Source organism: Mesoplodon bidens (assembly GCF_964165515.1).
Source record: "Mesoplodon bidens genome assembly, chromosome: 10".
NCBI lineage: Eukaryota > Metazoa > Chordata > Mammalia > Artiodactyla > Ziphiidae > Mesoplodon > Mesoplodon bidens.
Genome location: NC_138172.1, coordinates 4388209 through 4416198, shown reverse-complemented (window position 1 = coordinate 4416198; position 27990 = coordinate 4388209). Strand labels below are relative to the sequence as shown.

Sequence of the window (27990 nt, the reverse complement as noted above, 5' to 3'; positions counted from 1 at the left end):
TCCCTTGATCTCTTTGGGAAGCTGGAAGGGTCTCTGGGTGACAGGTGAAGGCACCGGGGCTCAGGGCTCCTGGAGTGTGTTCTGGTTTCCAAGCCACAGCACAGCTTCCTCTCTAGAAACACAGCCTCTGCTGGGGATGTGCCCAGGGGCTGCCCTGTGCCTGGGGAGCAGGGGGGCAAAGCAGGTATCGTGGGGCCTTGGGCAGCCACTCCTCCAGCCTCTGGGCCCGAGTTACTCTGGGCTCACCCAGTGGACAGACGGTGACATGAACATGTAAAATGAGCTGGACCGAGAGAAAGGCAGGGGAGGGACAATGAACCAAATCAACCAGTAGAAATCGGCTGAAATGCGTCCACACAGAACCACAGGGAGGGCAGGTGAAAACAAGGCCCAGGTAACCAGGCAGATCCTCGCCCAGTCACATGCGAGCTGTGGAGGACCTCTGTGGCTAGTTCCTTTGACAAAACCCAACCAGTATGTTTTAGCTACAACCCAGGTGTTTTTATTAGGGTTAACTATTCACTGAGAATAAAAGCCCTATCATATCTTCTTTAGAGTATCAGAAATAGGATGTTATACAGTAAAAGAGGCCTTCCAGATGACTTCCAGACATAATTCTACCTGGAGCTCAGAAACTGACAATGGGCAGTGGCACGGGCAGGTTGGAGAAGTGCCCACTTCCTTGTGCTGAAGTCTTGCTGTGCTTTCTAAAGGCTCAGAGGGTCTAGAAGGCCCATTTCAGTATGTCTGATGATGAAAATGAAAGTCCTCAAAAATTAATAAGAAGGCCTCTCTAATCACTTAGTTTGAATCATTGATTAAATGTTTAACCAAACATTTTAAAAAGAACTGCAAACTAGAAAAAAAAATTCCCCTAAAAATATTTAATGTAAATAACTCCTGGAGATGGTGCTTTTTACAAAATGTTTGTCAGCAAATGCCTTTTTTAGGGGACAGGGCAGCCGGAAGATGGGGACAGGACATCAGAAAATGTGATGATTGTTTTTTATTTCGATGAGAGTAACAAGGAGTCCCCCCACCACTCTGCTTTATGTAAAAACACGTCCAGCATCGTGGGCAGCAGTCATCAGCGGGGAGGTGACTGAGCCCCAGGCGCCCAGAGAGGATCTTCAAGCCGCTATTTCTGTGCTCCCTCACTGTGTCCAGAGCCACTGGCCAAGACCACGAATTCACCTTCTGACTGCATCTTATTTTCTCTCCTTTTGTCTCTTTCAAGGATTCAGGAATACAGCAGAAGGATCACCGCGTCAAAAACAAGAACAGTTCTCACAAGCATAACGACGTCAGCTTGTGCGGGGTAAACTCAGGAAGGCACACAATAAATTAAAGCAGACCCCTGTCTCTTCGGAGGGTCTGCGGTGACCTCCGGGGCCGGGGGCCGGATCTACCAGCAGCGGAGTTTCCCGCACTACTCTGGTGTTGGGACCACCGTGGGGAGGACGGAACAGCTCCTTTCGGAAGCCCTGTTGGTCTGCAGGTCGAGTGGGCACTTGGAGGAGAGAGTCCTCCCCTTGTGCTCCAGTGCCACGTGGCCCTGCACCCTCCGTGGTAAGGGAGACCCTCCTGGTGTCGCCTCCTCACGCCACAGCCAGTACTGGTGGCCAATTAGTCCACAGGACTCCATCTACCATTTACTTAAGTAAATCCCTTGGAAAAAATAAAACTGGAGGTTGTTGCTCAGTAAAACAATAAAGTGCTTTTGATGAGAGTAGCTGTTATTTGCTGGCTGTTTCTCATTTCACCTGAGGCACTTGACATCAACAACATGAAAGGTCATCATGTTTGCCAGGAGTAAAAATTGTAAAAGCTTGTTTCTACTAAAAAGCTTGCATTTCTAAAATGTACTTCTCTATTGGTTTCCACGTCTTCGTGTTACTAAATTTTAACTCGCTACTGGAAAAGGAAATAGTTTATGCCTGGGGCAGGGGTGGAAAACACGAAGACAGAAAAGGTCCATAAATATCCCTTAAGGGTTCCACTTGTGAAGGTGTGAGAGAGGGGTTACAGCAAACAAGGTCAGGCCCCATGCTGAATCGAGATGTGTGTCCGGATGAGTGGAGACACAGATTGGCTTCTGGAAGGGTCCACGCATCAACCTAAGAGTGTGCTCTGAGTCCACGTGCTTGATAACTGCTATAACACGCTTGCATCTTCCATGGCTTCGATCCACCTGCAACGCAGAAGAGAGGGGACACTTGGTGTTGAGGCTCTGCCTGGAACTCTGGTCACGGAACCCATGAATGATGAGACTACATTATTATTAGCCTGAAGTCAGCAACTGTGTCCTACTAGATTTGTTTCCCTAGCATTTAGCAAAACGCCTAGATACAGTGCAAAGATTGCTGAATCAATGCACACCTGTATGAATGAGTCGTAATACAGGCAGACCTCGTTTTATTTATTTATTTTTTTATTTTTTTGCGGTATGCGGGCCTCTCACTGCTGTGGACTCTCCCGTTGCGGAGCACAGTCTCCAGACGCGCAGGCTTAGTGGCCATGGCTCACGGGCCCAGCCGCTCCGCAGCATGTGGGATCTTCCCGGTCTGGGGCACGAACCCGTGTCCCCTGCATCGGCAGGCGGACTCTCAACAACTGCGCCACCAGGGAAGCCCTGACCTCGTTTTATTGTGCTTTGCTTTACTGTGCTCGGAGATACTGCATTTTCTATAAATTGAAGGTTTGCGGAAACCCTATGTCCAGCAAGTCTAGCAGCACCATTTTTCCAACAGTATTTGCTCAGTTTGTGTCTCTGTATCATATTTTGGCAGTTCTCACAATATTCCAAACTTTTCCATTGTTACTGTATTTGTTATGGTGATCTGTGACCAGTGATCTTTGATGTTACTATTACAAAAACATCATGACTTGTTGAAGGCTCGGATGATGGTTAGCATTTTTTAGCAGTAAAGTTTTTTCAAATTAAGGTATGTACATTTTTTTAGACGTAATGCTATTGCAGAGGTAGGAGACTACAGTATAAACGTAACTTTTTATGCACTGGCCAACCAAACAGTTTGTGACTCACTTTGCTTCAACATTCGCTTTATTGCGGTGGTCTGGAACCGAACCCGCAATATGTCTGAGGTCTGCCTGTGAATTTAAATCTGCTGTTCTGCTGTGGCCCGAGGGGGCTTGAGAGGACAGGATGGATGGAGAAGAACAGAAGCCAAAGCCCAGGGTGACAGCTCGTTCCCCTCTGAGAGAGAGGCAAGGAAACGCACGACTGGTTATTTTGGTACCTCTGAGCCGAATTGGTATCCTCTGCTTTGAAGCTATAAAATACGGTTTTCTTGTGGTAAAGGTGAAAAATAGGTCCTACTTCGCTGCTGCCTTCCTCCTTCTCTGGCGCAATGGTGAAACCTAGGAGGGGCATGCTCTCCAAGGCCACTGTGTCCTGCAGGGAGGCAAAGGGAAAACTGAGGTTAAACACGGCAAGATACCCAGTCAGCAGCTTAGCAACCACTGATGCTTCCAACGTAACATGCAGGACGAGCCCCTCTGTGTGGGGCATCTCTGGCAACGGTGCAGTTAGCACACACATACTCTTCCCTCCCACTTCCCCGCCAGCACCAGTCACGAGGAGGAAAAGAAACTTAACATTTTGTGACAGCATTTAGGGTCCAGGCACTTTCACTTTCACATTATCTTGTTTAATCTTCGTAACAATCATAGAAGGTGTCACCCCCATTCTAAGAAGAAACGGAGGCTCAAAGAGGGTAAATAACTCCCCAAGATCACACAGCGAGTAAGGGGCAGAGCCAGTGTTTGGACTCGTGACCACTTTCTAAAACCCCACATTCTTTCCGCTGACTCGATCTATCAGTGACTCAGATTGCTAGTGTTACCCTTGTTAACGTATTCTGCACTCATCGCCCCAGGCCCTCTTTCACAGGGCTTCAATATGGAGCACTCAGGGTGTTCGTGCTATACAGCTGATAACAATTCGGTGAGGTGTACCCAGAGAACACAGATGAATCTTAAAATCACAGTGCTTAGTGGAAAGGGAAAGAGCGTTTTATATAGAAAGAGATTTTGATACACACGTATTTATGTAAAAATACATGTTCATAAAGCATACAGCTTTATAAAATCACACATAAACGGAGAGATATAATTAGTTAAGCACATTAGAATGATTGTGGGAGGAGGAGGAGGGGGAGTAGAGTTTGTGCCTAAAAGGGAATCAATTTTCAAAGACTGCTAGATCAGTGCTCGCTTTGGCAGCACATATATTAAAATTGGAACGATACAGAGAAGATTAGCATGGCCCCCGAGCCAGGATGACACGCAAATTGGTGAAGCGTTCCATATTTTTATTATACAGCAGAGACTAACACACCACTGTAAAGCAATTATACTCCAATAAAGATGTTAAAAAAAAAAAGACTGCTAGATCAGAAAAAACTTTTGACGAAATTCAACATCCATTCATGATAAAAACTCATAGCAAACTGGGGATAGAAGGGAACTTCCTTAATCTGACAAAGGGCATCTATAAAATACCTACCAGTAACATCATACTTAAGAGCGAAATAGTGAATCCTTTTCCCTTAAGATTGAGACAAAGCAAGAGGACACTCACGCTTACCAATTAATTCAAAATTGTACTGAAACCTCTAAAAAGAACAAAGTTGGAGGACTTACACGACCTGACTTAAGGCTTACTATATAAAGTTATAGTAATAAGACAGTATGGTATTGGCATAAGGTTTGGTAAATATATCAGTAAAACAGAATAGGGAGCCCAGAAATAGACCCACACTTAGTCATTTAATATTTAATAAAGACACCAAAATAATCCAATAAGGAAAGGAAAGTCTTTTCAACAAATGGTGCTGGAACAACTGGATATCCATAGGGGAAAAAATAAGCCTTGACCCCTATCTCACACCATACACAAAAATTAATTTGAGGTAGACCTAAATGTAAAAGCTAAAACAGTAAAGTTTTCAAAAGAAAATATGGGGAAAATAACTTTGTGACTTACAGTAGTCGGAAGTTTCTTAGGACACGAAAGCAATAGCCAAAAAAGAAAACATTAATTGACCTCATTAAAGTTATAAACTTCTGTTCACCAAAAGATTGACTGACTCATTCATTCATTTAAAAAAATGAACAGACAAGCCACAGACTGGGAAAGAATATTCACAAAACATTTATCTGATAAAAGACTGGTAGCCAAGTTACAGAAAGAATTCCTGTAACTCAATAACAAACAATCTACTCTAAAAAATGGGCAAGAGATCCGAACAGACACTTCTCAAAGAGAAATATATATATAGCCAACAGACACATGAAAAATATCATTAGTCACTAGGGAAATCTAAATTAAAACCACATTAAGATACTACTACACCTTCACCAGAATGGCTAAATTAAAGACTGACAATACTAAGTGCTGACAAACACATGGAACAACCAGAACTCCCAAATTTACCTACACTGTTGCAGGGACTGTTAAACGCTACACCATTCTGGAAAAATGTCTGCTAATTTCTTAAAAGCCAAATATATACCCTTCTGTGATCCAGAAATTCCAATCCTAGGTATTCATCCAAGGTGAAATAAAAACCTATTTTCACACAAAAACCTGCATGCAAAAGTTTAAATTGGCTTTATTCATAACCGCCTCAAATTGGAAACAACTCAAATGTCCTTCAACTGGTGAATGGACAAACTGGTATATTCACAAAATGGAGTACTACTCAGTCATAAAAGAAATGACCTACTACTGTATGCAACAACATGAATGAATCTCAAAAACATGCTGAGTGGAAGAAGTCACACATGATTCCACCTGTATGAAGATCTAAAAGAGATAATATACAGTAGGAAAAAAATCAAAACAGTGTGTTGCCTCTGGGGATAGGGGTGAGGTGGGGATTTACAGGGGTATTCATTAGTCAAAACTCAACAGATAGTATCCTTATGCTTTGTGTACTTCATTATATATAAATTGTACCTCAAAAGAAAAAAAAGATACAGAAATATTGAACTCTTAGGTGGAAGTATACTTGAAAAGCATCAAAAAGTAAGATGGATGAGAGATGCATAGATAGATATTTGTTCAAGGAAGTATAATAAAATGTTAATTGTATAATCTAGTTGATGGTTATAAGACAGTTCACTGTAAAATTCCTTCAACATTTATGTTTGAAATCTTTTAAACATAATAATAATAAATATATTAACTAAATAATAAAATATTGGAAAAAATTTAAAAGATTCCTGTGTATTTCTGATAGTCACTCTCTCCCAGGACTGTTACTGAGAGCAAGTTACATCTGGTTTGGGTTACCTCAGGGTACATGACAGGGTTCATGGTAGTGTAGACAGTGAAAACTGGCTATCCAGTTTCTCAAATTCTTTTCTTTGATAGAATTTGAAAGCTTGGTCCTGTCACTGGTTTAAGCTTATTGAGAAACTGTACAAGTTCCTCTCTCTGAAGAAGCAGCTTTGGAAGCATACTTAAATCTGTCTTTTAAAATTAACCCACACTCTCACTTCCATGACAACTGTTGCTCAGGACCCGGAGCCTCTGCGTTTTCCATTCTCAAACAGGATCCACTCTCTCTGGTGGTTGGTTAATTATCACCAGGCTTTGTTCATCTGTCTAAGCCAGCATTTCTTCCCCAAGTGTGTTTTCCACGAGATGCTCTGTGAGGAAGGGCCTGCTGTCAGGCCACCCTGGGACTCTCCACATCCTGGGGACCCACAACACGCCGTTGTTCGTTAGAGGCTCAAAAGCACTACTGTAAGAAGTCCCACAAACTGTCTACCCAGGCTTCTCTCAGAACCCAGTTCTCAGAGGGCCCCTGCGGGTGTCCTGTGGAATGCCTACTTAGGAAGATGCCGCTCTGGGTTGCAGCACATTTCAGTCTGTTGCAGAAAGATCCACATTCTCCTCAGCACGGAGAGCCCCATCTGTGGACCCGTAAGTGAAAGGCCCCCTCAGGGAGGGCTTGCCTCACACAGTGCCCGAGTCACTCAGGCCCACAGTGGGTCCCCTCTGTGTGTCTGCGTCCCTCCTGGCCCCTGGGATCCCTGAGGATGGGGCTGACTGCAGCCGGCACAGCTGCAGGCCCCTCATGAGGGAAGCTTTATGCCCGGAAGAAGGCAGTGCCTTCTGCCTGGATGCCAGCATCTGCAGTCAGGGGAGAAGGGCCAGCCCTGTGCTGATGTGCACATCCTTGTGGGTAAAGCACCTACCCTGTGCAGCTGGGCAGAATGCATTTAAGTCCCATTTTCAAAGCGGATTTCGCCTGTGGAAACCATCAGATGGTGGGGCCTGGACACGGAAATCTTTCACATTATCCCACAGGTTCAGCCTGGGCCAGGACCAGAGCGCCCCATGCTGTACAGCCAAGCTCACACCTGTCTACTCCAGAAGCAGGCTTGACCAAGGCCCTCTCTCGGATATTTTAGTAGATGTAAATGTAAGATGTTCTATGATATATATATAATCTTGAGTTTTACTTAGCAGAAGAGTTACCACGAGGCAATATAGTTCCCTGACAAATGCACAGACAAAAAGTAAAGAAGGGGGACTTCCCTGGTGGTCCAGTGGTTAAGAATCCGCCTTCCAATGCAGGGGACGCGGGTTCGATCCCTGGTTGGGGGACTAAGATCCCACATGCCACAGGGCAACTAAGCCCGCGCGCCACAACTACTGAGCCCGTGCGCCTCCACTACAGAGCCCGAGCACTCTGGAGACCATGCGCCACAACTAGAGAGAAGCCCATGCGCTGCAATGAAGATCCAGCATGCCGCAACTAAGACCCGATGCAACCATAAATAAATAAATAAGTAAGTAAGTATGGTAGCTTCCTCCAAGCTGCTGAATTTTGTCTCAAACAACTGAAGGGGAGAACAGAAAGGAGCTCTCTTTTAGGGAGTGCCAGCTTGTCCTGCATGCTGGGGCTGTGATGTCCAAATGCTATGCTGCACAGGCCTGCCTGCTGTACCACCTTAGCCCCACAAAGAAACGGTAAATTACTCAGATTGGAAATGGACACATGGCTGCATAGCCACATGGCATCCCTCAGTAAACACCTGACAGACGTGGGAACTGACATGGGAACCAGATGCAGGACTCACACCGCCCTCTGGTGGGGCGCAGTGCACACCCCACATAGACAGTCTGAGGCACGAGCTTAACCCACGGGCCCTCACGGGAGAGGAGAGAAAGCAGGAAGCACACTACCTCACTGGCCATGTAGGTGTAGAGTACTTTGCCTTTGATGACAAACCAGAGCTTCTTCCAGTGCCTCTTCCCTCTCTTACAGCGGCTGAGATAACCGCTGATGGCGGAGCCCTCTCCGGAGGCGGCCACCTGGCAGACGGAAGCAGGGCGGTCAGGGCACCGGGTCGTAGGCACGGTTTACACAGAGCCCAAAGGACACTGCGAACCCGCTGGCGGGGTGTTCACACTGCTTTGGAATCGGAGACTTGGATGACCTCGGGATCCACCCAGCACCTCAAAGGCAGCAAAACTGTACCATGTCTGAGAGACAGGATTTACTGACAGGACTTGCGGACCCTAGACACAGGAATCAAAAACTGCCTGCAGGCGTGCTGCCCCCTGGTGGAGATTCAGATTCCTGGTTCCCTGCCCTCAACCCCCAAGCCCCCAAATGACAAAACTGCAGATATCTGGGGGAAAGTTTCTTCCTTCTAAAATTGATTCTTATACTTTTCAGCTTATTTCTTTCTTGTATTTAAGAGGGGATCCCTTTTTTACTGTTTATCTGAAAGGTTTTACGATCTCCTGCCTAATGAGTTTAACTCCTCTAAGTAGTAGCAGTAGTGGGTGTGGTCTGTTGAACAGGCTTCATATGGGGGCTAAGAACACAGGCTTGGAGTAGGACCAGTCTAGGGCTCCAGCACAGGCTCTACCAGCTACTAGAAGGGTAATGTCAGGCCACTTACTTCCTCAAAGTCTCAGTGTCCTTACTAGTAAAACTGGAATTAAGTGACATAAGACGCGTACCTGTCAGGTACAGTGCCTGACCCACAGTAAGTGCTCCACAAATACCCACCTTACTATGAGAGCAATAAAGCCAGGTTTTGAAATAATTTCATCTGACTTTCTCATTTTACAGGTGGGGAGACTGAGGCCCAGAGGAATGGAGGGATCTACCACAGGTCAAATCCTGACTTAGTTGAAGAGAGGGTAAGAACTCAGATCTCTCAGCAAATGTTCTGAAGGTCAGCTAACTTCAGTGTAGGGAGAGGAAGCTACAACGAGCCGGGTGTTTCGAGAAGTACCAGGAAAGGAACCTGCCCCTCTCCGGGTCCCAGGACTCCTAACACCAGACTCGACTTCTCTCCCCACACTTGACCTGCTGGAGCAGCTCCCAGAGTGAGAAAGGCAGAATGGCCAGAACACATCAGGGAAACTGACTCTGAGATCTCCCTCCCTGACAGACGGTCCAGGGGCAGCATGCCTGCAGACCTTCCCATGGGAAGCAGACCTCACTGCTGAGGTGGAGCTCCTGGGGGAAGAGGAGAGGGCAGAGGGAGACGGGCGCCCGTTTCTTCTGGGGCTGCTGCAGAGCCCACGGGGTAGTCTTCGCTGAGTAACAAAAAGGTTGTCACTTTGGGCAGATCCACACAGCACCAGGATCATAGTGCCCGGATGCCCAAAGAGTGAGAACGGTTCTCGAACTCTGCACCCACAGAACACTCAGGTTCTATAAGCTCAGCTCATGCAGACACCACGGTGTGAGTGAGAGGGTGATCTTTTCTCAATTTGTGGAAAGAGACTCCTAGTTAAATAAATGATGAGACAGCCACACAACGCAAGAAGTGTGAGATTTATGTGTATGAACTACTGTGAAATAATAATATCGAAGATAAATTAACGGGAAGAAATGTACAGAGGACCCAGTATATCATCTTTTGGGTAAAAAAAAAAGGATCTATGATGGTCTATCTTTATTATGTACATGCACAAAAATTTCTGGAAGGGTCCATAAGAAACCTGATGGTGGTTACCTTTGAGGGGTAGGACTGAAGGAGTTTGGGGAGGGAGAGAAACTCACTTTTTATCATATAGTCTTCTGTGTTGTGAAAAAAATTTTATCACATGTGTTATTTACAGGATTTTTAAAATGCAAAGGAATTAAGTTAACGGACAGGAGTGTACTCATTTAAAATTTGCACCCCTAACACTTTTATTACCACCTGCTACTCAATAATGAATATTAATGAAAAAACTTGGAAACAGCTGATCACTCTTCTTTTGACAGCATGTATATTCGTGGCACACATTTGTTTGTGGTTGTGATTAGAATAAACACATGTAATCTGGTCCTGTTTCCAGAACGGAATTTAGTTTAGCTAATTCTGAGGTTCCCTGCAAAGAGCCCCACGACCTTTAGGAGGCTCACCACCTGAGCCCGTGCGGGACCCCCAGGGTGAGAGAATGGTGCAAAGCTCGGTGGCGGGGGGCAGGGGCAGGGAAGGGCTGACGTGGGAGACCTGAGCCAGGACAAACGGCTTTAGACCCAAGTGCCCGGGCCATCTGTGCAGTAACCCTGGGGACTAGGTCTAGGCTGGGGGGACAGGTGCAGAGAAGGATGGGAGAGATGTCTCCTAGCACCACCTACAACCACTTGGGCTCCTGTCCTCTGCCACCAACAGGTGTCTTCTCGGTCACCCAGGAGACGGGCCTGTGCTTCAGGGCTGCCTTTGTTAGCGTGAGTCAGGACGCCTCCCATTAGGGATCCTCTTTGTCCTGAAGAGCCTGGTCCGGCTTGGGCGGGGGGTCAATCCCTGTCCACTGAGAAGGACCGAGAAACGTCTCAATCCCCAGCCTCCCATGCAGGTAGCCCCACCTGCCTTACCTCGGTCAGTGCCGAAGAGACTTTCTTCTGCTTCTTGAAGGCTGAGGGGTTGATGCTCTGGAAGACGGACGAGAAGGCGCTACTCGAGAAGCGGGTGGAGGACAGGGGGAAGCTCATGCTCACGGGCCGCCCTGCAGCAAGACAAGCGGCGGAAGGGAGGTGAGAGTCCACGCGGATGGGCACGGAAGCCACGTGTCTGTAAAATCTGAGCCCCCGTCCCTCCCGAGATGGGACCCAGACTCACTGGGGCGGTTCAGTGTGACCAGAAAGACGGGCACAGCCCCCTCTGCTAACACAAAGGCGGGGCTGGGGGCAGGCTTCCCTGAGTGCTGGCTAGCCCCTCTTCTCCGAGTCTCTATGAGGCTGGGCTGTCCTCTCCAATGGCCTCAGGTGGCCCCGGGGGGTGGGGGAGGGGGAGTCTGGTTTTAGGCCCAGGATCCACCTGCTTTCCTTCCAGCTGGCCCTGCTCTGCCGAAGCCTGTCCCCTACGCGCGGGCTCTCACAGGCCAGCTCAGCTGCCTCGGGCTCCTTTACTGGAGGACCCTCAGCCCCGCCGCGACCATGATGCCTCTGCTCTCCATCTTGTCATCCTTATTGAAAAAAGGCCCCACAGAACACAGGCCTGCAGAGAGGGCCGCTACGCAGAGCAGACGTGAGCGCCGGCCAGCCGTCCTCGCCACAGATGCGTGGACCCAGCGTTTCCCAAACTTAGCTGTCCGTGGAACCCTTCCTCTGGGTGCACCTATGCACTTTCTACAAAACCAACGTTTGGGGAAATGGTTTCCTCCTTGAGGGCTGCTTTTGTTCAGAGCCTCCCCAGGAAGGTGGTTGGGAGAAGCCACGTGGGGAAGAAAGGGAGGGTGGTCCCCGGTACCTCTCATCAGGCCTGGGATGTCCCCGCCCCTCTTCTTCAGCTCCCCGTAGCAGCCGTCACACACCTTGGCCATGCGGTCCTTGAGGTACTTCAGAGGGTACTTGTTCCTTGAGCAGTTCCGGCAGACGATCTGGTGGGGTGATGCGTGTCAGAGGGTCTCACCCTCCCAGCATGCGCACAGCGACGCGACTGCGCCCCCCCGCCCGCTCGCTCCCACCTCCTCCAGGGCCCCGTGCTCTGAGCACAGTAATTATGTTTCTGTGCAGGTGCTTATCTGTTTTTCTTTTCTAAAAATTGAGATATAAGCGATACATAACATTATTTTAGTTTCAGGTGTACAATGTAATGATTCAATATACATATATACAGTGGGCCCTCCATGTCTGTGGGTTCCATATCCATGGATTCAACCAACTGTGGATCAAAAATATTAGAAATATTCCAGAAAGTTTCAAAAGCAAAATGTTAATTTGCCGTGTGCTGGCCACTGTTTACACGGAATTCATGCTGTATTTATAACTATTCACATAGCATTTACATTGTATTAGGCATTATAAGCGATCTAGAGATGACTTAAAGTATATGGGAGGATGTGTGTAGGTTACATGCAACTACTACACCATTTTACATAAGGGGCTTGAGCATCCTCGGATTTTGGTAGCCACAGGGATCCTAGGATCCTAGAACCAATCCCCTGTGGATATCAAGGGAGACTGTATGATGAAATGATCAGCACAATGGCCAGTTAGCATCCATCTACCACTTACAGTTACAATTTTCTTTTCTTGCCATGAGAACTTTTAAGATCTACTCTCTTAGCAACTTTCAAATATACACTACACTTTTGCTAACTATCATCACCATGCTGTAAGCTGATCTGTTTTTCTGATGAGCCCGGGCCCTTAACCGTGACAGGATGCTTTTCATCCCAGGATAACCACCACATCCGCTACGACTTCCTTTTGAGAGCTTGCTGGTGTAGTGGGATGGGCCTGGGATCTGGAGTCCTGGCGGGAGGGTATCAGTAAAAGGGGAATTAACTTCACAGGGTTGGTGTGAACATGCCCCACTCTGGGCCCGACACGCAGCAGCTGCTGGACGCCCCCCGGTCCCCACCTGCCGCCGCCGCCGCGCCCACAGCCCCCTGACGGGGACTCACCTTTCCGCAGGCATGGCAGTGGTGGCGCCTCAGGGTGAGAGAGAAGTCACAGCCGCAGTTCATGCACATCATCACATGTGTGACAGGCACTAGGGTCGGGGGCCTCTCCCCCAGGCTGACCCCCAGCCTCTCCCGTATCTGGAACAGCGGAATTCGGCAAGCAGTGGGGTCAGGAGACCAACTGGATGGGTACCCCCCTACCCCATACGGGGTGTGCACGTGTGTGGGCGGGGTGGACTCCACTTCTACAGGCTCCCCTGCAACCCCCAGGGAGCTGACCTCGGTTACAAACAGAGCCGTAGGTGCCAGGCTCTGGGCTGCACAGTGATCACCCTGAGCCGGGCACGGGGAGGACCCAGGGTCCTGAAGGAAGGAGATGCGCAGCCTCGTGGGTGTGCAAGGGCCCCAGGGAAACCCAGGTCTGTGAGACGGATGCCCCAGAAAGCCCGCTCACCTCCACGCTGTGCTGGAAGGCAGCCAGGGCCTGGGCCTTGTAATCCTCAGGGAGGGCTCTGCTCAGACAGCTGTGCCACTCGTCCCTCTCTGCACAGGAGCTGCGGGCACGAGCTGGAGTGAGCGAGGGGTGCACAAGGGCTCTGCCTTCCGCCCTCTGGGGGCGGAACACGTCCTGGGGGCCCCCGCCCCTCCCCCACGCCAGAGACTCTCTCCCCCATGCCTGAAACCCCACTGGCCAGCCCAGCCACCCGCCAGACGGGCCAAGGCTTGCACCGCGGCACCTCTGCTTCCGAGCAGGCGGCCCCAAACGTTACTTATCTTCGGGCTCTGCCTGTAACAACGGAACATCCAACACTGCTCCTCTAACTCCCAGGGCTGTTGTAGGGACCAAATGACACGTGTGGTGTGGAGGACTCTGTCGAGGACACAGCACCGTGCAAAAGCAAGGGGTCCCACACTTTAGGAGGGCAGGCTGGCAGGGGGCTGAGGGCCGGGTACCACTGGGAGGGTGGGTGGATAAATGCTGGCAACGGCCACCGTCCCACTCTCTCCATCTTCCTCCTCAGTTTCCCACACAACTTCCCACTCACTCATCCAAAACGAAGACTTCCCATCCCCGCTCCGAGCCCGGCAGGGTCTCCTGAGTGGTGAGAGCCACACCTGGCCTGAGCCACCCCAGAGCAGCTTCAGGGTGGAAATTCTCACAGAGCCCCCTAGATGTCGTTCCCACCCCATACGAAGTGTACGGACTCAAACCAGAAGAAGGGACCAGTTTGGCCTGGGAGGGAGGGCGGTGGGCAGCCAGACGCCACATCCCTAGAAGGAGATGCACGAGCCCCCTGGAAGCTTCAGCGTGAAGTATCTGGGGCTAGCAGGAAGGTGACCGGCCTGACAGTGACAGTGGCTCCTTGAGGCCACTGGCCAAAGGGCAGTGCCTCTTCCTAGGAGAGATGGGCAGCCCCACCTGAAGGGCTGAGCGTGGCCTGTCACTCTCCTCACTTCACAGCTGGGCAAAAGGAAACCATACCCTGGGCCTCCTCATGCCCCTGATTTTACCTAGAGATAAGGAGAGGAGAGGCCATGGAAACCCACCCAGGCATCACCTCCTCCAGGAAGCCTTCCCTCACTTCCCCAGATGGAGGGGTCACTCCTTAGAATTTCCAAGGCTATTTCCACCCCCTCAGGCAGTAGATAGGAGTGGAGAAGTGCTCTGGCTCACACAGTCCTGCGTTTGAACACCAGTTCTGCCTCACATGGATGTGGAACCCCTCTCTAGGCCTCAACTCCCTGCACATGGGAGGAGCTGCAGGCCCCACCTCCAGGGGTGGTGCTGAGGATCCGAGGAGGCGCCTGACACCTGGCAGGTGCCCAGGGCATGTCACCTTTGTCATTACTACTATTACAGCAGTTATGCTCTGCTAGGTCATAACTTTCCAACCCGTAAAGTGGGCTCTTCTGAGCAAATCAAGGCTTAGACGGTTTGTATCCTCAGCACAGGACTGGGCACTGAGGACAGGAAAGCGCATCTATGAGAGAGCGTGTGCGTCAGGCCGGAAGTCCCATCCCACACCCAGAACCACGCCCACAAAGGGACCTGCTGCCGCCCGGGTCACACGCTGGCTGGGAGGGAAGACACCCCAACCTGGGGAACTCTGTACCCCTACTGTGCCCAGAGAGGCCCCTGGCAGGAGCCCCCGCTCCCTGGTTTCTGAGCCCCCCTCCGCACCCCGGCTTGACCTGGCGTTGCCCTGAAAGAGGGAGGAGGGAGCCCTTTCTCTGCCAGAAGCCAGCGAGGAGGGGTCCCTGGGGCAGAGATCGAGGGCCTAAAGAAAACGGCCATCTCTGATAGAAAGGCCTTACTCCCAAACAGGGAAGGTAAAATGATGAATGCTCACTCCTTATTTTTCTCTCACTCTCCAGACCTGGAAGGCTAAACGCAGACCATTTTGTGAACTAAGGTGCACTCTGCACTTTTCACTGACTGTAACTTTTCTTACTGCTGCAAAGACCCGATAATCCTTAGGGTTTTACAACGATGAGGTATTTTTATATTTAAGCAACGGGCTCTGGAAACCCCTGAGATTCTATGTAAAGTTTTATGTGTATGCTCATTTTTTTTCTGGGGAGAGAAGCCATAGTTTTACCAGATTCTCCAAGAGGTCTGTGATCCAAAAAAGAACAAGAAATAATGAAAAGACAAAAGTCCTTTACCCAAAAGGATACCGAAATAAAAATGACACCGCTTCCAGCACCTGTTATTCCACATGTTCGCGCCAGCAAAACCCTGCCCCTTCTGCCCCAGACCCCCCCTCCTCTCCCCTCCTCCTACCTTGCAGACAGGGTCAGGCAGGACTCGGAAGTCTCGATCTTCAGGGCATAGGGCACTTTCTCCATCACAGGGCGGCTGACCTGGAAACCAACAGTGGCCCCTCAGGATGGGGGTGGGAGGGGTCCTGCCACTGCCCCACTCTGAGCCTGAGTTTCCTCACTGTAAAGGGCAAACCCTTCTTATGTGGAAGATGGGGGGGGTGTGTTTGTGTGTGTGTGTGTTTGCGTGTGTGTGCGCGCACGCGTGCGGCGAGGGCTCGGCTGCCGACTCCAACTCTGTGGCCACCAGCCCACACCCAGGAAGGCTACGAGCAGCCCTCTTAGAACCCATCGTTCTGGACAAGTACCTGTCCAGTGGCCACCCTCCCTCACGGCCTCTGTCACAGACTCCTGAGCAGAAGCTTTGGTTCAAAATGGGAAGCCGCCTCCCAGCTGAACAGGTGCTTCCCTTCCCCTTCGCCAGGTTAGGAGCCTCAGGAGCAGGAAAGCCCCTGCAGGGCTCCTACAGCTCTTTCCCTCCCGTCCCTCCACCCTCCCAAATGACAGCCCGCACCCAGTTCCCCCACTTGAGGGCTCCCCTCTCTGACCCTGTCCCCACGCTGGGCTGGAATTAACTTCCTAAAACTTCCTGCTCATTGAGAATCCCCATCAGCTCCCAACCAGCCCCGTATTTGGGACCCAAGTTACAGCAAGGGAGGTCACAGCTGTGTCACCTTCCCTTCTCTCCAAGCTCACCCATGAGAATGTCCAGCTGGGCTGGCATCTCTCTCACATTTAAGAAATATCTGCCACTTGAATAGGTATTTGCACTCCCATGTACATTATTCACAGCAGCCAAAAGGTGTAGGCAACCCAAGTGTCCATGGATGGATGATGGGTACACAAAGTGTGGTCTACACATACGATGGAGTATTATTCAACCTTAAAAAGGAAGGAGATTCTGACACTTGCTACCACATGGATGAGCCTTGAGGACATTATGCTCAGTGAAGTAAGCCAGTCACAAAAGGACAAATATCACATACGATTCCACTTATATGAGGTCCCTAGAGTAGCTAAATTCATAGAGACAAGAGAGTAGAATGGTGGCTCCCAGCGCCTAGGGGAGGGGGGATGAGGAATTAGTGTTTAATGGGGACAGAGCTTCACACTGGAAAGATGAAAAGATTTCTGGGGTGGATGGTGGCAGTGGCAGTACAACAACGTGAATGTACCTGATGCTGTCAAATTGTATACTTAAAAATGGTTAATTTATATTATGCATATTTTACCACAATTGAAAAAAAACACCTGCTTGTTTCCTCCCTCCAAGCCTTTCCTTATGCATTTCCCTCCTCCTAGGACCCCTTCCTTCTCTCCCTTCCCTATTTCTCCAAATATTATCCACTCTAAGGGACTCGGCTCCCCGGCCCAGGAGGCCTCCCTCACCCTCACTCTCCCTAGACTACCTACAACAGAATCCTGCTGTAACTCACAACCCAGGCTCCCTCACCTCAGCTGGTCTGTGAGCTCCACGAGCAGGGCTGTGTCTCTGCTTCCCCTGGGGTCCCCCCGCCCACCCCAGGGCACCCACCCCAGGTATCTACCTTCATGCTGGCCACCGCCAATGCGTTCTTCAGCCGGTACTTCCCATCCTTCTGGGGATACGTGTACAGGAGCACATCACTCATCTGGGGAGAGGGGAACCCCATCAGACATGTCTTGGCCCCAGAAGGCTGTGCTGGGTGTGGCCTGGAGCATCACTGAGCAGAGGCATCTTGCATTCCCCGTGACCCACACAGGAGAGCAAAACCACTCTGGGCTGAAACGGGACACCCTTCCCCGCAATTCCACTCTGACATAAACACCCAGGAGGAACAAATGCAGATGCCCACAAAAAGTCAGGTATGGGGGGCTTCCCTGGTGGCGCAGTGGTTGGGGGTCCGCCTGCCGATGCAGGGGACACGGGTTCGTGCCCTGGTCCGGGAGGATCCCGCATGCCGCGGAGCAGCTGGGCCCGTGAGCCATGGCCGCTGAGCCTGCGCGTCCGGAGCCTGTGCTCCGTAACGGGAGAGGCCGCAGCAGTGAGAGGCCCACGTACCGCAAAAAAAAAAAAAAAAAGTCAGGTATGGGAATGTTCCTAGAGTCTTATTCATAACAGTCCCAAAGGAAAACAACCCAAACGTCCATCAACAGGTGACTAGACACAGAAACTGTGGTTCATTCACACCTCACAGCCACACAGTAACCACAGAGCAGACAGATACATGCCTGTTGACAGGGCTCAACCTCCAACACATGCCAGGGAAAGAAGCCAGACTCTGGAGTACACGCTGCTTCATAACATTTATATGAAGCTCCAGAGCAGGCAAAACTAACCTATACTGATGGAAACAAGGCCAGTGGTTGCCTGGGGTGGGGGTGGGGGAAGGTGCCTGACAAGGGGCACAGGGGAACTTTCTGGGGGCTGGATATGTTCTGTACCTTGACCCAGGTGGTGGTCACATGATGATATACAATTGTCAACACATACTAACACGTACATTTAAAATTGATGCATTTAACTCTATATAAATTAAGCCTCAGGGACTTCCCTGGTGGTCCAGTGGTAAAGAATCCACCTTCCAATGCAGGCGACACAGGTTCAACCCCTGTTCGGGGAACTAAGATCCCACATGCCGTGGGGCAACTAAGCCCGCATGCCACAACTACTGAGCCCACGCGCCTCAACTAGAGAGAAGCCTGCACAACTAGAGAGAAGCCCACACGCTGCAACGGAAGATCACGAATGCTGCAACAAAGATCCCACGTGTCGCAACTAAGACCCAACACAGCCAAAAATAAAAATAAATAAATAAAATATTTAAAATTAATTAATTAATTAATTAAGCCTCTACCAAGCAAAGTGAAGGAAGGAAGGGAGGGAAGGGGGAAGCTCCTTGGGGACAGGGAGCTGGTGTGTTCTATTCACCGCCGTACCTCCAGCAACGCAGTAGGCGCTCAATTAATATTTGTTGAATGAACAACTGAAGCTTCCTGCCCCAAAGCAGGGCAGAGATGAAGAAACATAAGGAAAGTCACTTCTCCTCCGGAGAGAGTGTTTCTGTTTGGCTAAAAGTTTACAGCTTGAAGAGCCGACGTCACGCTCTGGGTGGGGCTGTGGGCCGTCAGTCCTGACCCTGCTCTGCAGCGGCTCTGTGACTATGGACAAGCCGTTGCCCTCTCTGAGCCTCAGCCTCCTCACCTGCCAAGCGGAGGACATCCCCACCCCCACATCACTACAAACATTGACAGTGGCCCCCAGTGAGCCCCTATGCGTGGGAGCCAAGGCAGACTAGGGGTGTCCTGAGGATAGAACAGGACAAGGCATCTCGGGGTCTGAAATGGAGCAAGAACTCAGGATTTACACTCCTCTCCCTGCAGACAGAGTCTGCTGAGGGGACAGAATGGGTGAGTTTTCCTGCCACCAGCTCTCCTGGCACTTCTGGCCAGGGTGGTACGGGAGAACCGACCTGGGCACTGAGCTGCTGTGTGACCTCAGGCAAACCCTTCCTCTCTCTGGGCCTCACTGTCTGTTTTAAACAGAGTTGGAATAGACAAGGGTTGGCAATTTTTTTCGTAAAAGGCCGGATAGTAAATATTTCAGTTTTTGTGGGCCAGGTGGTCTCTGTCGCAACTGCTCAACTCAGCTACTACAGCCTAAAAGCAGCCACCGACAATCATAAAAGAATGCGTGAGGCCACGTTCCAATAGACCTTTCTGAACAAAACAGGCAGTAGGCCGACCCCTGGGTCAGAGGAACCTTCAAAGCCCCTTCTGGCTCTGTTCTTCTAACAGTGACAAGAACTACTGGCCATTCCACATGCACTCCCGGGCAGACCAGGTGCTGGGCTAAGCCCCCGGAATGATCTCAGTTCATCCCCCAGCAATTCCCTCAGGCAGGTGCTGTTATTATCATCCCCATTTCACAGAGGGAGAAACCGAGGCACAGACTGGCTGGACAACCTCCCAGGATCACAAAGCTCATCAGTGGCAGAGCCAGGGTCACGAGTAAATGAGGGTGCCTCCAAGTGTGTGCAGGGTAGTGTGTTGGTGGTAGCCACACCCCGCCCACCCTGGGGAACCCGCCTGTGTCACTACCACAGCAGTTCCAGCCTTCCTGCGGCTGCCCCTCGAGCCCCTGCTGCCATGGCAATGCCACGAGCACCCAGGGCTCTATGAGTGGTCCAGGACCACGCTGCCTGCCTTGCACTGCAGCACCAGCCAGCCAGAGGGAGGGGTTCTCACGGGAGGTGACAGGTGGCTGTGAGGAGGGAACAGAGGGAGAAGAGCCTCTAAGCTCGACGCCCCTTGTGCTCTATGAGGAGTGGAGTGATCCACTGAGGTCGGGCTGGGGCCTCGGGACACGTGCCACAGAGGCTCCCCAAACCCTGATGGGCAGCCGCAGACGTGCCGCTTCGGTCAGGCTCAGGATTCCCCTGCTCAGGACCACGAGCCCTCTCTGGAATTCAGTCCCCAAGTGGCAGAGGGTCTATCTGAGGCCTGGTGTAGACCCAGCTCGTGAGTGGAAGAGCCCACCTGCAGCCAATGACTCCACAAGACTCACAGAGGTCCTCCAGACACGCCACGCTCCTCCCGCCTCTAGGTTTGCTTATGCTGTTCCTGTTCCTCCAATGCCCTTTCTTTGTCGGCCTGTTCCTACACACTGACTCAGAGCCTCTCTCCTTTTACTCTGCACACGATTGTAACAAAGTGTAAGGAGGCTGTTAGGGCAGCCACAACTGACAGTAACAAGAGATGACAGCTAACAGCGAAGGAGCAGAGAGAAAAATTACATCCAGCAGAGAGAAGAACTTAAAAGGCAAAACAACTTGCAGGGCAGGGGGAGCCGGGTCTCAGGACTGGGGCAAAGAGCTGTTTGTAGCTCAGTGACCTGGACATTCCCTGGTGTTCCAGACTGTGGCGGTAAATCATCAAAAATGTTACGTATATCCCATCCTGTGCACAGTGGAGAAAGGGCTGGGCTTGGGTCAGAACCCTGGTTCCCTTCTGGACCTGCCGCCGACCTGCGGGGAGATCCGGCCAAGTCAACCCTCCTTTCTGGATCTCAGTTTTCTCACTTGTGAGATAAGGCAGTTGAATAGCTACTCCCGGTTTAAGAACTTCTTGGTTTTAGGATGGACACCTGGGTAATTAAATTTTGGCAAAATCCCCCTCAAAATCGTTCAAGTAATACATTAGGGATGGGTTGTAAAGCCCTCAGCTTTCTGGAAAGCTCGGCTATTCAGAATGATCCGCCCCCTAAGGATTAGGCTCTGGTCTAGTCTCCCCTTTGCTTCCAGCCATCCTTGAGTACTGCCCCAGAACACCTTACAGAACTTGACACTCCTGGGGCCTGGATGGGGGCCAGGTACTTACCAGAAACAGGTGTCGGGGGCGTCTGTTTTTCCCTGTTACTTTCATCAGTGTCCCTTCCTTCAGAAACTCCTGTGGGGAGAGAAGCAGACCTCCGTGGTCAGGCTGACACCCCACTATGTCCTGGAGAAGGGTGGGGGAGGCCCTTTAGTGGGAAACAAATTACGGTGCCTCTCAGAGTACCAGAGAGCAACTCGGGGGGGAATTCCCAGCTTAGGAGACGTGCTCCGTGTTTGGTGGAGCAGCTCTGGGGACAGGCACCTGGCCTTTCAGGAGCATCCACCTTGAATTACACCAACCCCAGACACCGTCTGGCCACAGAGTGGTCCAAACAATGACTCGTTTGCTGGTTCGCTACCACAAGGGGTCCAATTGGAACAGAGACTTTGAAAGTTTGCTAAAACAGCTGAAGACCTGTGAACAGTTGCTACAGCCCCCTCAATTCTGGACGATACAAATAGATGTTTAATAAATATTCACTAAACTGATGACTCGGGCCAAAACATTAGGTGTGATTCTACACCTAAGTGCAATCTCTCATTCCTTTGTTCCTTGTCCTTCATGGACTGGAATAGGTAATAGACACATTTTTGACTATTCTTGAGCTGAGGTTTTTTTGTTTTTTTTTTTTGTGGTACGCAGGCCTCTCACTCTTGTGGCCTCTCCCGTTGTGGAGCACAGGCTCCGGACGCGCAGGCTCAGCGGCCATGGCTCAGGGGCCTAGCCGTTCCGCGGCATGTGGGATCTTCCCGGACCGGGGAATGAACCCGTGTCCCCTGCATCAGCAGGCGGACTCGCAACCACTGCGCCACCAGGGAAGCCCTTGAGCTGAGTTTTATGTTTTCCATTTGGAAGCTTAAAAGTGGGTAAATTTGTCTCTTAAAAAATGTGATTTCTAAATTTATTTATTTATTTTTGTCTGCACTGGGTCTTCGCTGCTGTGCGCGGGCTTTCTCTAGTTGCGGCGAGCGGGGGCTACTCTTTGTTGTGGTGCAAGGGCTTCTCACTGCGGTGGCTTCTGTTGTTGCAGAGCATGGGCTCTAGGTGCGCGGGCTTCAGTAGTTGCAGCATGCAGGCTCAGTAGTTGTGGCTTGCGGGCTCTAGAGCACAGGCTCAGTGGTTGTGGCTCACGGGCTTAGTTGCTCCGTGGCACGTGGCATCTTCCCAGACCTGGGCTTGAACCTGTGTCCCCTGCATTGGCAGGCGGATTCTTAACCACTGCGCCACCAGGGAAATCCCCCAAAATGTTACTTTTAAAATGCTTTGTTGGGGTTCCTGAGAGATGTTTTCCCTGATTTCCCAGCAACTGGACTAAACTAAGAATACTGGTGTCTCTTTTTCTCAGAGGGACACGGAACCCAAATGGCACTGTTTCTTTAAAGGCCCTGAAAGCAGAAAACCCCAGGGGAGGCAGCTGGGGGACCTGGGGAGCCCAGCAGAGCCCTTGCCCTCCCCCCACCCTCCTGGGTGAACGGCACCTGCAGCCAGGCCTGCCTGGGGCCAGCCCAGCTGAACAATGGGGCTTATCAAGGCCTCGCCTGCCTGCCGGGCTGCCCCTTGCCCTTGCCCTTGCCCTTGGCAGCGGTGGTGGCACTCACCCTTCCTGGCTGGAGGAGGTCCCCTTGGCCCCGAACGCTGTGCTCAATGTGGACCAGCTTCTGTAGGTTTTCCTGCGGGCGGGAGCAGGGCGAGGGGGAGATGGTCAGGACGCCTCATCTCCTCTGTAAGGAGTGGCATTGTTTCCACTTCAAAGGAGGAAATGCAGCCCAGAAGGGACTTGCTCCCAATCTGACCTCCTGTCGGTGGCAGGACCAGGAGTTGAGCCTGGGTCTGCAGGATGCCACCTGTGCGGACTGCCTACCAGCAGGCTTGTCTCTCTGGGCCTGGGGTCTGACACTGCCATCTTTCTGCACGCCATGGAGATGGTCACATGGCCTCGCTGTGCCGTCCGATACCCATTTGTCTCCCGGCCTCTGCTCCTACTCTAGCCTGTGTCCCCCGTAACGCCTGGAGCACCCGGACCTCAATAACCCAGAGGTGACAGATGTCCAAGGCCGGACTGGCTCTGTGGGCTTGCGCCCTTTGCGGGGGCGGGGGGCGAGCAGGGCCTGAGAGAGAATAACCAAAAAACCGTAGCACCTGTGGAGGAAATGCTCCGTGCTCCCTCAAGAAAAACAAGTGTGCTGGGAGCTCCCTGTCGGTCCCTCACTGGGAATCCACAGTACGTAAGGTGACATGCCCCCAGGCCTATGCACAGCATCCCGTAAAATTAGAAATGACAAGCACCTAACCCACGGGGCACATGCCCCTTAACCTTTTGCAGGGTTGTTTCTAAAGTCAATGAACAAGGTGAAAATTGTGTGTAGAGAAAATGTCTTGAATTTCAGGTCTTGACACTGTCCCCAGTTTAGGGCATAAAATCCTACCCATTAAAAATGTATATAAGTTGTTCCACTTCCGCTTATCATGTAGGGGCTGCAAGGAAACCATGCCCCCAACCTAACAGGGAGAAAAAGCCATATTGTCTGCAAAAGCATAACTCTTCTTATGCCTATGGGAGAGGTGGGGTCCCAAGGCCACTGGGTGAACTGAGTCCCAAAGACAGACCACAGCCCCACCATGGAAACACAAGAGGAATGAGCTATTCTGCCTTTGGCAACACATGGGGAGGAGGTGGTCAGCATAAAAAAGGTGAGAAGAAAGCAGCTAAAATGTTAATAGGTTCCTAAAGGTCAGGTGTGGGCTGGTGGGACAGTTCAGGCTAACAGGAAGCCCCAGCCACAAGGGGCATCTGCAGTCACTTGCAAGCTCTTTTCCAGGAGTTTCTGCCAGGTACTTACAAGGAAGACTGGGGCCAGAGAGAACCCCCTCTTGGTGGTGAAGGCAAGCAGGCTACCACTGGGGGCTGGAATAAAACCCTGCCCATTTCCACAGGCCCCTCTCTGGAACAAAACCCTTCAGCCACTGGGGGAGGTGGGGCAACCCTCCCACTCCCAGAGCCCAGGCAAAGAGCCGCCCACTGCTTCTGGGGAAAGGGCAGAAGCAAAAGCTATCTGTTCCAAGAAGAGGTGGGTAACCTCTCAGGCCCAGGATTGTGTACCAACACAAAGCAGAAACCTGTCAAAGACCCGCCACAGACTCACAGCAGAGTTCTGCCACCATGCAGAGGAGGGGCAGGAATGCTGAGAGAGCCTGGCTCACAGGCCCTACTTAAGACTGAGGGTTGTCCAGGAGAGCTGTGACCTACGAGCCTAGCACTGAGTAAGAGGAAACAGCGGTCTACCCCTGAGAAGGGGAAGGGGCAAGAACAAAGAGATCTCCAAAGATGGAGCAGGAACATGAGAAAAACTCGCCAGCACCTCAGGCCCGCAAACAGCATCAGGTAACGGCAGCCCCCTTCTGGAGGAGCATGACGTCTGTGGGGCTCTGAAAGGCGAGGATGGTGACAAGAAAACCTAAACCCAGCTCAACTACTGACTGGATTGATGCAACTCCCACCCTCGACATGAATGGCATGAGTAAAAAAGAAGCATGTCCACTTCTGGAGGTAGACACTATTTCCCCCAGTCTCTACAGTTCTTCTACACATAATATCTGGTATTTGATTAAACATTATGGGAAACACAAAAAACAAGAACAAACCCCAACTCATTTTCAAGAGATAAAGCATTCAAGAAAACCAGAATGTGAGGTGACACAGATGTTGGAGCCATCAGACAGGGACATTAGAATAACCACGATTAATATGTTAAAGGAGCTAGTGGAAAAGGTAGACAGCATGCATGAACAGATGGAAATGTGAAAAATAAGAAATGTGGTATCAGAAATGAAGAACTCCTTTGACAGGCTTAACAGCAAACTGAACACAGCTGAGGAATGAATGAATGAACTTGGAGATAAGTAACTTGAGATTCACCAAACTGAAACACAAAGAGAAAATAGAGTGTGGGGGCGGGGAGGAAGAACAGGGCATCCAAGAGAATTTTCCAAAATTAATGAACAACAGCAAACCACAGGTCCAGGACGTTTAAGAATCACAACAGGATAAATGCCACACCCCTCCAAAACACACATACTTAGATATCATAGTCAAACTTCTAAAAGTCAAATGTAAAGAGAAGATCTTGAAGGCAACTAGTAAAAAAGGGACACATTACATAATGAGGATAAATATAAACATTGCAGCAGATTTTTCATCAGAAACTAGGCGGGCCATAAGACAGTGGCATGGCATCTTTAAAGTACTGAAAGAAAATACTGGTCAACCCAGATTCCTATACCCAGGAAAAATATTTTTCAAGAAGGAAGGTAAACTGATCAATTAAATAAATGGATGTTGGATGGCAGGAGCCAGGTTTCTCCCTGTTGGAGTGGAAATTTACAGATAAGCCAGGGAAGGAGGCTGGAATGATCCGTTTGGTAAGAATTAGAGTTGAAGACATCAGTAAGAACTCATATCTAGCTTAATACAGGTGGTTATATATAGAAATAGTTATAGATATGAGTATATACACAGGTTGGTATATACACATTTATTACTTTGCTCTATAGCTAAGAGAATCTAGAAGATATGATACCCCAATAGCAATGAGCAAACCTGGTGCCCAGATCTTGGTTTCTAATACCATTAACCAATTAAAGGAACCAAGCCTCCCTGGAGAAATAGCTGATTCTAGGACTGGGGCAGAAAATATACAACATGAACCTGGAGCATCTTGTAGTGCCAGAAAGTAAGGAAGTGCTCAAAAAATAAATAAACAAAATAAAAATCCCCACCCAAACCCACATCAATGGGGGTATGTGAAAGAGGCACAGGAACCAACTGGCCAGGTTCTCAATGGCCAAAGATGGAACAATTTGAGAAATAAAATAAAGTAGATGGGATTAGAACTCAAACATAAAATAAATATACGTGAATTCTTACTGATATAAATAATTTATTTAGAATTGGTGAATACATTAATAAATGAGAGAGAAGAGACAAATCTCCCTTGCAGAAGAATTCCAGGTAATTTAGGTAGATACTCTGCTCTCAAGGAGAGGGAGCATAATTCCTCATTCCTTAAATGTGGGCTGTGCATAGTGACTTTCCTCCAAAGAGTACGGACAGGGCAGGTGGGGGTGGAACTTTACATGGAGAAATCCGACAAACACAACCTTGGCCAGGTGATCACGGTCAACATCAACAGTCATACAACAGGTTGCCAGTATGTACCCTTCATATGATATGATGAGAGTAGTACTTTCTGTGATCTTCTTCCGCCTAAACTACAAACCTAGTCTCATCATGAGAAAAACATCAGACAAATCCCAACAGAGGGCATCCTACACTATAACTGATAGGTATTCTTCAAAACTGTCAAAGTTATCAAAAACAAAGAAAGCCTGAGAAACTGTCACAGTCAAAGGAGCCTAAGGAAACATGACATCTAAAAGTGATGCGATAAATATTTTAAAATCTTATATGTTCTGGTATAATGTTATAAGTCATAATTCTAGTTATTACTTAAAAATGTATATCTCAGAAATAACTAAATTTCCTTGTCAATTGCATTATTATGAACTTTCATCAAATCTTTAACCGTGGTCATTTTTAAGTCTTTTGTCATTTACAGACAGTTCTGGGTATACTCTGATGCTTTTGCAAAAATGTTCCTATAAAAGGGTTTCATCTTCAAGGAATTCATGGAAAAGACTCTGACAAGTACAGGTTTCTGGTAACTGACTATACTGCTGAACTGAATGAATAAGCATTTTCAGAACTCTAATGGAAAACTGATGAACTCATAAAAGTGCTAACAAAAGATCAAGATGAAAAAAAAATTAATTACATGGGACTGAGTGAACTGACGAGGATGATTATAATTTTTGTGACTTTCTGTTTGAATAAAAAAAAAAGTCCCACAAGGACTCAGAGGCAAAAAATATACAAATCAACTTCCACTGCAAAGTAAAGGAGCTGTTACAGTGGAGGATTACTGGACAGAATGTCAATATTATGACATAGTATGAGTGTGTTTCGTGTTTAGTAATTGCAATCATTGTTGTTTTTGTTGTGGTCATCCATTTATAATGCTTGGTGTCAGTTTATTTATGTCTTGTAAAAATAAAATACTGTGTGTGTGTGTGTGTGTGTGTGTGTGTGTGTGAAAAAACCCCAAAACCAAAACAAAAAAAAATAATAAAAATAAAAGTGATGCGATATCCTGGATGAGAACCTGGAGAAAACATTAGGCAAAAATTAAGCAAATCTGAATGAACTATGGTCTTTAGTTAATAATACTACATCAATATTGGTTCTTTACTGTAACAAATGTACCATGCTAATATAAGATGTTCGTAACAGGGGAAACTGTGGCATGCATGCGAACTTTCTGTATAATCTTCTCAATGTTTTCTATACATTTAAAATTGTTCCTGAAAAAGCTCTATTCAGAAAGCAGAATGGTGGTAGCCAGGGGCTGGGGAGAGGTGGGGATGGTGGTGTTTCAGACTGTGTGTTTGATGGTAAGTGGGTCCCAGTTTGGATTGGTGGGGTGGTGGGATCTGGCTTTTCCTGGAAACCATACCTCCAGCTATGACCTGTGTGAGGAACTGTGGTAATGGTTTGATGTGAGCATAAATCCCAAACGAACGCTGCCCTCCTCCAAGTAGCCTTCGCTGGTCCTCACAAACAATAAGTACTTTCCAGATTCTACTGAAGGCCATCTAGATGCATGGAAGACTTTGCAAAAAGGAGTTCTGGCACCATCAAACATATTTTAATAGGATCACTCTGGCTGCCAGATGGAGAATGGAATGGCAGAGCTGGGAGGTGATGAGGCCTGAGCTGGAGGGGGACCAGGGGGGAGGGAGAGGCAGAGCCCCAGTCCATCTTTCAGGAACACTCACAGCCACTGAGTCTGCGTCGG

General features: G+C 49.4%; 1 protein-coding gene across 2 annotated transcripts in view; it reads right to left on the bottom strand.

Moving 5' to 3' along the window:
* Positions 1 to 991: 991 nt before the first annotated feature.
* FGD5 (FYVE, RhoGEF and PH domain containing 5) overlaps positions 992 to 27990 on the bottom strand; it is a 115935-nt gene continuing 88936 nt past the window's right edge. For both annotated transcript variants that reach the window (XM_081245562.1, XM_081245563.1), the window contains exons 11-21: positions 22678 to 22749; positions 21083 to 21151; positions 17272 to 17355; positions 15687 to 15766; positions 13356 to 13455; positions 12902 to 13039; positions 11743 to 11872; positions 10869 to 10999; positions 8225 to 8353; positions 3261 to 3415; positions 992 to 2191 (exon numbers count right to left, since the gene is read on the bottom strand). In XM_081245562.1, the coding sequence (XP_081101688.1) occupies positions 2155 to 2191; positions 3261 to 3415; positions 8225 to 8353; positions 10869 to 10999; positions 11743 to 11872; positions 12902 to 13039; positions 13356 to 13455; positions 15687 to 15766; positions 17272 to 17355; positions 21083 to 21151; positions 22678 to 22749 (1125 nt within the window). In that variant the 3' untranslated portion in view covers positions 992 to 2154. The remainder of the gene's footprint in view (positions 2192 to 3260; positions 3416 to 8224; positions 8354 to 10868; positions 11000 to 11742; positions 11873 to 12901; positions 13040 to 13355; positions 13456 to 15686; positions 15767 to 17271; positions 17356 to 21082; positions 21152 to 22677; positions 22750 to 27990) is intronic.